This window comes from Mastigoproctus giganteus, chromosome 6 (genome assembly GCF_048544385.1).
Source record: "Mastigoproctus giganteus isolate SK-2022 chromosome 6, ASM4854438v1, whole genome shotgun sequence".
Classification (NCBI taxonomy): Eukaryota; Metazoa; Arthropoda; class Arachnida; order Uropygi; family Thelyphonidae; genus Mastigoproctus; species Mastigoproctus giganteus.
The window spans coordinates 3859181-3871652 of record NC_143580.1 but is presented as its reverse complement, the minus strand read 5'-3'; the positions used below and the strand labels follow the sequence as shown (position 1 = coordinate 3871652).

Below are 12472 nucleotides of genomic sequence, written 5' to 3'. Positions count from 1 at the left end.
GCTTAATTTCTCAAGGCTGCATGTCACGTGATCCACTGTTTACCGTCGCGTCTCATTCGGCGAAGAGAAGCGAACAGGAAAGACAAGATGAGAATAAACGACAAACAATCGTACATACCCATTTGGAACAGTGGACGGGCAGAGTTGCTGGCACTGAGGGGACCACACCCTAACCATGCTCAGGGGCGACCGGAAGTTTGGGGTTCGGGGCTATTTTGGCATCCATTCACAACCACGCGTCACGAGCGGCTACGACGCAGCCGGTGCGAGCACGCTGCGTTCCAATACAAATAATCGAACTGGAAGTACATGACAGCGACTCAAGTCATCCTTAGTGAGCGCGAAGTGTGCTTGCGCATAAGATGACGGGATCGGCATTAAATCTTACAGAATTGCATTGGCATTGTGCCAAGAACGGAACAAATTGTGGCGGTCTCTCTCTCTCTCTCTCTCTCTCTCTCTCTCTGTGTCTATCTCTTACCCCCCCCCCACACACACCGCAAGAGTCGACTTGTTAAGCAATCATCGCAGAAATCCTGAAGGGTGAAATCAGCGGAATTTTTGGGATTGTAGTGAACTCCTTGAGAAAAGCTCCTCTTTTCTTCAGCGTTCAGACCATCGATTGTGGCAGCAGAAGATCTAACTATAAAGCAGCATCATAAAACGATGCCGCTTTGCTAATATTCTGTTCATTCAGATTTGGCTATGTATTATTGATGCTTTCGCACTATACTTATACACAGAAGATCTAACATAACTTATTAGACCATCAATAGATCAGAAAAAGATTTCTCTCACACCACCTGGGGTAAAATACTTTGTCATCCAGAGGGGAACTGCGAAATAAATGGACAGATACAAGCTACTTCGAGTTTTGCTTAAATGCGTGTGATCCAGGCAATTAACGCTATGAGGGCTCTTGTGACATGGCGCATTATAACCATAGTTGTTTTTGCGCCATAAAAAACGAAAACAAACAAGCTATGAGGTGTCAGCGCATTGTGTATGTAATTTCATAAAAAAAAACATTTTCGGGAGGGTAGAAAAATCACACAACACTCGCTTGGGACCGAATAAAGTCACGTTTCGCAAAAAGCCCATAAAATTACTCGCGTCAGTGATAGGATTCGGACCCAGTCATTTTCCACCCGATGTGGGAGGAGTTATACCACTGTGATCATATCCGCTGTGCTACTGTCGATGGCAGGAAAACTTCAGGCTTATTGTTGTTAAGGAGAGAAATGGTTATGCACCAGGAGCAGTGCTGGGTAGGATAAATACAAACAAGATGGGAATGAGCGTCATAAATCTCTGAAAATAAAACCGCAATCGCATTAACGCGCAGCTAGTAAGCTCATGCCACCCTTACTGGTTGGGGGATTGAAGCACATCCGCCACAAGAGAGGGGGAAATCACTCCAGGTCAGGTCGGTTATTTCAGTTTGCTTTTCAGCCAGTTATATTCGCATTATTACAGTTCCGGGGAACACGGAAATCGATCGCCTCGAGCGATGACGTACGTTGTGACCCAGATAACTGAATAGCGCCCTCTATTATCAAACGTTTGCTCACCTCTCAAATGGATTTCAGCGTTGTTTTAGTTGATATTTTATAAAGACGTCAAAAAGACCTTCCCATGAGAGTTTATCCTCACCCACGGATTACTGTTCACATCGCGAACAGAAAATTAAATATTCGAATCAGCCCACACCTCAAATTCTAAAAATAGCACTAAGAGGGCCATGCTGACAAGCTCTAACAGCTGTAGCCCAGTGTTGCAGAGACAGACGATGTGGTCAGTGCAATGAATATATGAACACATCACTGACCGAGCTGCAATCCATTGATCTCTTCTCTTCCAGTTGAATTATACAGCTTAAAGGTTATTTATTGGTTGTGGTTTTGAAGGAGCACAATACATCGGCTCCTTCAGAACCACAAATGTTTGCAATTTTCAGGTTAACACCACCACCAGTGAGCGTAAATACACTGGTGTTCAAAGAAAGTGCATCACCTGGGAATTTCACATTTCTAACCCTTTTTCGCGATGGTATGTTACGTTAATGACTAGCATCACAAATAGAAATATAAACAAAAATATTTATTAATAGTTAAGGCAAAGCTGAGTAATATTTGCAGGTGCTCTAAAGGTGCTCCACGAAGGTTCTTTGGTTTCTTTCTGGCAACTGCAGATTCCACACGATGTCAACAGTTCTCTGTAGGATTCAGGTCCAGCCGGGCTGTTTCCTGGCTGTTTCCGTTCTTCCAACCAGTTTTCACCTGTAACAAATGTAAACACATTACTGTCGAATCTCTAATGCAGAAATGAAGTTAAAGTAACTACAGAAGTGCCTACTTACACTTTTCGCCCGATGACAAGGAGCAGAGTCTCCCTGAAAGATGCAGTTACTTGGCAGGTTGAAATGGTCTCTAATGATTGGCAGCAATTTGCCTTCCAATATAGCCAGGTATCCATTGGCATTTACGGAACCTTTTATAAATTGCAGGTGATACGAAATGCACCCCCATATCATTTGGCTGGTAGGGAATTTCACTATAGACACCATAGTCTGGATGGTATTCTTCACCACGTCTGCAGCGAATCGTTTGTCTCCATCAGAGCCATGCAGGTTGAATTTCTTCTCATCTGAGAAAATAACTGACTTCCACTACTCGGGGGTCCATTTGACACGCCCCTTAATTCCCAAATTATTAAAATTAATTCCCAAACCTGTACTCCTATTTCTGCTAAGGCCTATCGTCGTATTGCGTTATTGTCAAACTTGGGTAAAACTCTTGAGTGATTTATTGCTGCCAGTCTTGATTGTCTATTTACTGAATGCTCATTAAAGTCCTCTGACCAGTTTGATTTTCGTCCAGGCCGTGAAACCGAGGAGGCCTTGGTTGAACTTCTCTCCAGAGTAAACAACTGCACTTTTAGATATGCTATGGTTATTTTCGTAGATTTCTGTGGAGCCTTTGACTCCCTTTGGTGGGACAGCTTCTTTGCTTGCCTCAGGGCTGCTCAATGCTCCTCACACATCTACAGCTTAACCTGCAACTACTTTCTCCACCGTTCTGTACAAGTCAGTTCTGGAACTCGCCAACTTAGTCGCTCTGTCTCTCTAGGATGCCCACAGGGTTCAGTGCTTGGTCCACTCGTCTGGGATTTGGTTTTAGATGAATGGCTTCTCCGTTCAACTCCCAATGCTTCTAAAATAGTATATGCTGATGATCTAACCCAGTGGTTTTCAACCAGGGTGCCGCAACAACATTCCAGGGATGCCACGTAATTTGAGTTTAAGTTACTTAAAACTTTTTTTTTTTTTTAATTTATATATTTATTTCATTATAAAAAGGTGTACGGTGTATTTTTAATTTTGTGGTGATCTGCAATTGATGTTTATTTAATACCGCTATATAAAGAATAAAATTATTATATACTGTATATATATATATATAATTTGTATTATGAATTGTAATTTTGTTTATAGTTGTATTATTGTAAGAACTATCATATAACATATTTTGTTAATATTAGATTTATATATATATATATATATATATATATATATATATATATATATATATATATATATATATATATATACACACAGAGAGAGAGAGAGAGAAAGAGAAAGAGAAAATCGGATCTAACAGGTAGAAAATTGAGTGGGTGCCACAAAATAAAATAAATTACTTAAGGACGCCTTTATTAAAAATAAAGTTTGAAAACCACTGATCTAACCCTTCTTGCTTGGTAATTCTCGTGCTTTTTTGGAAAGTACTGCCAGTAGCATTATGAATGATCTGTGATCTTGGTCCATTATTAATAAACTTACTATTTCTCCTAACAAGACTAATCTTCTTTATCTTAAGGGCAACCTTAATATTTTCAGGCTTCCGACTGTTAAACTATTTGGTCGTTCTCTCTCCATGGTTGACTTACATAAATTTTTGGGTATTCTAGATCGTAAGCTAAACTTCCAGAAGCATATCTTGCACCTTCATGATAAAATAGCCAAGTATACATCTATGCTTGTCCGTCTTTCGCAACTGATAGTTTCTCCGTTCCGTTTGTTCCGATTTGTACCTATGGCGCTGGTGCCTGGTTTTGGTATACTAAGAACATTGCCATCCAAGAGAAACTCTCCTCTATCCAAAGACGTATGCTCTTAATGATGAGTCGTACCTGTCGCACTGTCTCGACAGCAGTGCTCCAGATTTTAAACGGTTGCCTACCTCTGTACCTCCAAACTTATCGAGGTTTTTACTGTTACCTTAGACATGCCATTCCAGTTGACTTTTTAGACCTCACTGTTAATATCCACTGCTATCCTAAAACCGAAAAAACTCGTTGCTGGAACCACCTGGTTCAACTCTGGCAAGATCGGTGGTCTTCTTCTTCGGAAGGTATGGTCACAAGAAAGTTTATTCCATCTGCGTCCTTTGCCTTACAAAAGTCTATTCTAAAATAGTTCAATCCGAGTCTCCGCACTCTTTTTTTCTTCTAACTGGCCATGGTTCTTTCGTGCTAAACTTGCTATGTTTAACCTGTCTGATTCATCCCTCTGTAACTGTGGCAGCCCAGAAGACTGTCAGTATGTTCTTTTCACCTGTACATATTACTTGGATCTTCGCCAGCCTCTGTCTACTCTGTGTCAACCATTCTCCCCGCGCAATTAGTCTTCTCTCTTGGACTCCAAAGAAAAATTTCATCTTCTGCAAGAATTTGCACATAAAACCTTTGCCAGACGTGGACAACTCATCAGTAGTGTCCCAATTTCAGGAACTACTCCTATTCCAGCTCTACCTCCAGTCCAGACCAGCATCTCCATCGTCTTCATCTCGTGATACCACCACCATCGTCACTACCACCATTTTTTAGCTCAAGTACCATCTTCACCACCACATTCGACTTGGTCAGTTGGTAATCAAACTTGTACGATGCCGAATGATATCACGGTGTCTTCTTGACTTCTATCTCCTGCTGGCCTCAGGCCGGTCCTGAGGTGGGATCATCTGCTTGCACAGGTGCGGGATTTTTATTCATTTTATTAACTTATTTTTATCTTTATTTATTCTGAATTTTATTATTATTTTATTTCATTTACTTATTTTATCTTTAATTTTTCTGAATATTATTTTTTTTTCAAAAAATTTTTTACTTTAAATTTTTAATTTCTCTAACTTTTAATTCTTTTTGTTTTTATAATTTTTATTAATTTACTGTTTTATTTTATTTTATTTGTTCATATTTTGAATGGTTTGGACATTCAGTACGTTACACTCGAGATTTGCTGCGGTTCGCGCTCAGTTGTGGCCCGCCTCCTCGCGTCGTAGACGGGTATCAGGACGTACCTCCCTGGTGCTTGTTGCTTCCAACAAGCACCTGATAGCAAAGCGGCTAGAAACAACTAAACAACATAACAAACACATACACGGCACAAACATAGCATTACACAAATTTCTGGCCTTTCTGCAGAGTTTTTGTAACCTCACAGTGTACCACGGCGGAGTTGAACTAGCGTTTGGGAGCCGCCTTACATAAGATACTATACATGTCTACATTTGACATGCTCCTTACACCAAATTAATCGGGCCTTTTTCATTTTTTGTCCATTTTTGAAGAGGCGTGCGTCTTCTGACTGTTACTGCACTTGCTACCACTCCTGTATGTTCTTCCCATTCTCTTTTCAGCTCAGACGAAAAAGCTTTACGGTTTTCAAACTCAGGAACCAGTATTTTCCTGAGTTTGGAAAGAAATCTACTCACTGTCGACTGATTACAAGACACACTGTAAGCAATATGACTTGAAGAACATCCTTCCTCACGTAAAGCAACAATAGCACTCTTTCTTCGTGGCGTCAACTGCACGTAACTCGCCATCCTGACACAAGCAAGGAATGACTGCAACTCTTGCAGAGCGTGCTTATATAGCTGAAAGTAACAGCTGATGCAATATTACGTCATCACCTACGCGTGTCAATCTTATCTGATGCAATCTGTAAGAAATATTGCCCTATACCTACATTATTCGGACGACTATTACAATTTTAAGGGGCGATGCACTTTCTTTGAACACCAGTGTATTTATATCTCTATTTTGAATTTAATTATGGTTTTACTGTCTTTAAGACATGTCGTAAATAGCAGAGGTTCAGAAAACCTGGCTATCATTGGGGACCTGCACCCACTCTGTTTACGTTCATTGATTCTAAAACTCTCTAACAGTTGGACAAAGGTTCCTGAGTTGTGGGCCGACATTCTTTTAGTGATGAGAGCTGAATTAGGCCCTACTTGCAATTTAATAGTGTAGAATCTGAGCACACTCTAGTCGTTTTGCGATAACCCAATTTTTTCCTATACTTGCACCTTCTGAGCCTTTGTGACACCAGGCGGTAGATGATTCATTAACCACTACTTTGCTTACGAAACTGAATCAATATTGGTTTTCAATAGCCAAAATCCCGCATCTCCTTATCTCTTCTGTCATTAAGTGTGGTTTTGAGAGTGTTCTTTTGAGGTTATGACAGACATCATGGCGAAAGCTAATGTTTCTTACATTTCGAGGGTACAACTTTAAAAACGTTCCTAGTAACCAGTCGCTCCTCAGTCACTTCAAACACCTTTATCCCAAGACTTTTTTTTTCTCCCAGGTTATCTGTCCAAGGGACACATTATACAAACAAAAAACCATAACAAAGATAATAAAATCAGTCTCTCTAATTAATAATATCACAAAACCCAGTTTGGAAACCTGTGGTCTACCTGATCGAACCTATTGGTAACGCTTTAGAAGGACATCTGGATCAGTTAAATGTATAACACCTTGCTACCTTTATTCTGTCAGCTGTAACTGGAGCGAGTAGTGTATGCAAGACTTTGCCGTGTATACACCATGTTTAAAAAACTTAAATTTTCGCAATTGCTAGGAGGAGGAGGAGGGGCATATGAACTTGGATCATGCCTTCCAAGAATTCCTTAGTTCTTCTTCCGCCTCTTCCAAACTTACTCCTGAGGCAACTGCTACACCATTGTCCAGGCACAGTTTCATAAACTCTTCTCTCGAACTGGCTACCCATGCATATATTCCGACGCTTTGCAGAAAACAGGGACACAGACATCGAGTTCACGCTAGAAAACTTGTGTGTGTGTTCCGTTATGCTCGATGACGTAAGCCAGAAGAATACGGGTACTCGGACTTTTTGGCGCTGTGAGTTCTTCACAGATGAATCTAGGTACAGCCTGCAGTAGCAAAGTTTCTGGCATCCTCCTCTCCCCATACTGCTCCTTCAACCCATGCACGGTACTAAGTACTATAGGTTTTGGTACCTTTCGTGTTTGGGGTTCTCATAAAAAAAAAAAAAAAAGAGAATACCTGTCGAGTCATAACGTGGTGTTAAAGAAGAAACCTAAACAACTCCAAACATAAAAAATCAAATCGGTCCAGGTGGATTGCTAGTATGAGGTGGCTTTAATCTCTGTAGTTGTATCATCAGGAACGGGTGCTTGTTGTTCTTGTAAGGTTTTTAGGAGCATCAGCAACTAAGGCCATATTGCACCGTGTATACTGTGCAATATGGCCTTAGAACACACTTCTTAGAAAATCTACCACAGAACACACTTCGTGTGTTCTGTGGTAGATTTTCGTTGTGTGGTAGACGTTCTGTGGTAGACGTTCTGTTCTGTGGTAGACGTTCACCACGTTATGAACATGATCTACATTATGTTCATTTCATTATGTCGATTTTCTGTTTGTTGGACAAAAAATCCGGGTTTCCGGGAGGAAAAATTGCTAATCTCGCCTGAGACCAGCTAACTGAGTCACGTTGTGAAAGAGGCCCATAAATATTCCTCACATCTTCGACAGAACTCGGGTCTTTTCCACTCGGTGCGGGGAGGACGGTGATTCTACCTACTGTGCTTCTACGAGACGGGTGCCTGACTCTACGCTTGTGATTCATGGTCTTTCTATGCTGATGCTGCAGGCGAAGAGTTCGTTCTGATGGACAACACCACTTAACCCTATAGGGCAGCTGATCTACAGGACAATAGAGATCGTCAGTATGGATTGGCCCACCCGCTCCCCGTCCTAGAATTTCATGAACTCATCTGGGACACCTTAGGAAGACGTACTGCAGCTCAATTAGTAAATCAACTAGAAACGCAGCAGCTTAATGAGCCAGTAGCAACTCTTGTTGAGAATGGTTAATACGGGGGGGGGAGATAGCCTATTTTGCAACAAGAGGATTACATGACATGGTTGTAATGTTGCAATATATCCATCATGGCCTGAAACGATTAGAATAATACATTTAGCAAATTGTTTACATAAGTATAACATTATGTTCACGATGTTTACACAAGAGGCTTGATTTATGCATCGCAGGTACAAGAAAACTTGTCCAGCAGTTGCTGTGGGCTCTACATTATATGAAACTCCAACGGTGACAACGACTTGTCGGAACAGTTTTTTTAGTACAGTATTTAAATTCATTCGGGCTACCCACTTCCACAACACCAAAAAAAAAAAAAAAAAAAACACAAAAAAAACTAAACTATTATTTTTAGGCCACCCGAATAATTAAATTCATCTGCCGTGCTTGTGTGTCTTATGTTTGTGAATTGCGTGTGTTCTATGGTCGACTTGTTTGTTTTGCTGGACGAAAAACCCCAGTTTCTGGGGGGGGGGGGGAACCTTACTGTCTACGCCTGAGACCGACTAACTCAGCCACGGAGTGAAAAAAGCCCATTAAAGTTCCTCGCGTCATCGACGGGATTCGAACCCGGGCCTTTCCCACCCGATGTGGGGAGGACGGTGACGCTTCCACTGTGATACCTGCGCAGACACTTCCACAACACCAGATGGAAAATCTTCAAAAAATTCAGATGTAGGAGTATTTATTGGCCCTATAAACTGGTCATCAACCAGCGCGTGGCAACAACCTGCCACTTAGGCTATCCTTATAAATGTACGCTATATGGATAGCCTATGCGATATGTATAAAAATAAATAAATATTGCCGAATTTTTGTTGGTCCAATTTTAAATTCTTTGAAATTTGAGAAGGCTCGACGGATCGTTTTCTAAAAAGGAGAATTTAAAAATATTATGACAATCCATCTACTCGGCGACGAGTATTACATGCGGACGGACGGACAGAGTAATAATTGTCGGATTTCTATTGGTCCGATTTTCGACAAATATTTTTTAAAAAGTCTAAATATAAAATTCCATGAAAATCCAGGGAGTCGAGTTATTACACGAGGAAGGAAGAATGAAATTGTCGGATTTCTATCGTTCTGATTTTAATGAAATTTGGAATAATCGAAATCGAAAATTGAAAAGACAAAATATAGAACATGAAAAATCTCTCCACAGGAAGCCGTTTTTACTAATCCTAGTATTCTCTTAAAGTTAGCTTTTTTTTTTTTTTTAATTCATCTTCTATTTATTAACATGATGGTGTCCCACAGATTTATTTAAAGTATACTGCCATCTTTCCACGTGAATTTATTGTCCGAGGAACAAAATTAGCATGATGATTCCACAATGATGACTGAAAGTGAGCAGTGGGTCCAATCCAATTTGTTTCGAAGTATTTTATTAGCTCTTCACACTTTTCATATGAAGGATGTCCTGGCGGTGGACCTTCTCGAATGATTCCTTCCCAAGGTTCCTCTAAAGAAACAAATGCGAATCCCACAATTGACTTCACTAACTTTCTGACAGTTTGTTCCTCTATGAATGCCAATCGTAATCGTAACTGTTGTACTTTCCATCAAATTGCTTGATAGAAATGAAATAAACAGCCCTTAATGTCAGCATCAGCAAATGTTTCTTCTATGGATCTAATCCCAGTACTTTTCGTAATCAACTTGGAATTTTCTTGGTTTAAACGTTATTCCGATTTGCAATGCTTTCTGTTGAATTAATCGGAACATGCGATTGTAAGTTGATTTTGACTTATTAGAAGAAGAATATAAAGAAATGGAAACATTTGGCCCCTATGCATACTACACAAGAACCCCGGATCCAGGATAAAAACGTGGCAGCAGCATGGTCTGACGATAGGTATCGGTAAGATCCTGACCCAGCGGCACACCAACTATAAATTATAATATAATAATTATTATATTATAAATTATAATAACCTTAATAGGTATTATTCCCCGCTGAAAAGAGCAAACGTCATGTTGATGTTTGGCTACTATTTGAACGAATTCTTAGATCGACAAACGCATATGGAAACAGCGGGGGGCGTTACCTCACTTGCTCATCAACCCCCTGTAAAGGATCATTAGCGTAAAGGGATTGAGGGTATACAATTATGCACTCCCCCCTGTTATCATGGGGAAACGATTAGGGCATATGCAATTATGGCAAGCGTTCATTATAGCAAGTGACCATTAGTGCTTCTGAGATTAGGGCAAGTGAGACTAAACCGTTGTTTAGTCTCACTGCGGGCGAACATACACGGTGAAGACAAGAAGCGCATTATCATTGCTCCTCTAAAAACCAATACCTTGCTTTTGAATGTTGTTGCAATAAGCTGATCACTTTCAATCGGAAAGTGAGTAAAGAAATCAAGTGTTCATCTTCGTGCAAAAATAGCTCAGATAGTACCACTAAAAGCACTCGCATCTAGTTTCGGTTAAATCTCGAGTGTGGTTCCGTGTCATCCGCGCTATCTCTGATGCAGCTGTCACCTTTCTTTCAGCACCCTCTCCAAGTCCGCCTGGCAGGCGTGACTTTTTGCGCTTTATCTCCGCGACTGGCTCCCACCGACAGCGCGCGAAGCCATGGAAAAAGGGTGGTGTTATTTCCTGGCCAATATCCAACTACGAGTCGAACAAGCCAGCTGTCGTTTGAACAAAAAGCGACGGCAGGTTCATCTCGCCGTTGCGTGATAATCTGTAGTGTCCTCCTTGGTGCTTGTATCTTCTACTTGAGAGCTGTTCGGAGAGACGGACGGTAGTGCTTCTACAGCAAAATAGAAATTTTTGCTTTAATAATGTTTCGTGTTTTCTGGGGTGTTGGAACCGGATTTTCTCTAAAAACTTATATTGCTTAAATAAAATTGCAATGTTCCATTAGAGTTTAAAAATTTTAAGCATTTCGAAACTACCTGAGAGTTTCACTGCTTGCAAACTTCATCCAGAAGTCTCAACAATATCTTTAAACAGAGAGATCACAAAATGGTCTCCCTCCCCCCAGTTTGAGAAGTTGTTCTTATTATTAAAGTAAAAAGTTCATAAGTCATCGCTGTCGGTTTGCTTAAAAATAGACTTTGACCGCATTCATCGAGGATGGCAATATGTACTGGGTTAAGACTCGGGACGTTTCCCAAGGATCGAGAAGTCGGAAATGGAAGAATTACTCTGTTGATTCAATTTGTATCCACTTCTTAAGTCTCCAAGGCGAGTCAACAACTTCGCTTCTCTTCTGGCACTTGGTGTCAGGCGTGAGCAAATACAGCAAACACTCGGAAATCAATCTAAAGAGGGTTGTTTATAGATCGCGTGAAGTGAACATACACCGGAGTGCACGACACTGTTTTACTGGAATGGTTGACATAGTAACATCAACAACAAAGTTTCTATCGCGCCGCTGCCAAATTGCTTTCGCTCACGGCAGAATTTCCTTTTCGAGTCTTAACTGGGCTCAACACTCATTTTCTTTAGCACACAAGGCAAACAAGTGTCAAGGTTCGTTAGTTAGCATTTAGGTGACAATCATTGCTCAACGTACCAAAGGAATAGGAAAGAAATCTTTGGTAATGTTTACCGGCAGATTCAAATCTAATACGAATGTTAATAATAATCACATGCTTTATGATTTTTCGAAATTTTGTAAATACTGTATTGAAATAATGTAAGCACACTCTAGCCATATGCTGTTCATGTGTGTGTCGAAAGAGAAATCAACAGATAATATTAATAAAGAATATTTTCTTCCGCCTTAAACTATTCAGAACAAGTACACTCGAGCGCTTATACGAGGGGGAGGGGGTCAAAAATATTTGTATTCACCCAGAAGTAGTTGTGCTTATTTATTTATTTATTATTATTTTTTTATGAGAACCCCAAGCACGAGAGGTATTAAAACCTATAGTACTGTACTGTGCTTAGTACCGTGCGTGGGTTGAGAAGGTGAAAGAAGTTACTTGTTGACATCAGACTTGAATTTGTGTAAAATGTAATTTTCAGGAAATATGTATGAAGGAAGGTTGTTTCAGTAAACGGAAGTTGAAGGAATAAATGAGGAAGAAGAAGAGTTGGTTCTGTGAATTTGAAGTTGGACAGTAAATGGATGTTGGCTGGTTTGGAAGAGAGACCGGGAATTATAGAGGCCAATTCAGAAGTAGCTATAGAAAAGGTTAGATATGACTCATTAATTAACCTAATTTCCCTCTTTCGAAAAGAATCCTAGAAGCCTGAGAGAGGTTTGGGGGGCACTGCCCCATTTGT

At 40.4% G+C, this 12472-nt stretch overlaps 1 protein-coding gene across 4 annotated transcripts in view; it reads right to left on the bottom strand.

The window, feature by feature from the left end:
- LOC150083828 (stomatin-like) overlaps nucleotides 1–12472 on the bottom strand; it is a 206827-nt gene that overhangs the window by 56992 nt on the left and 137363 nt on the right. The window contains exon 1 of one of the 4 annotated variants that reach the window (XM_090375800.1): nucleotides 119–248. The exons of the other annotated variants lie outside the window; for them this stretch is intronic. Within the exon in view, the coding sequence (XP_090231926.1) occupies nucleotides 119–122 (4 nt within the window). The 5' untranslated portion in view covers nucleotides 123–248. Of the gene's footprint in view, nucleotides 1–118; nucleotides 249–12472 lie in introns of those variants that run through there. 4 annotated transcript variants of the gene reach the window in all.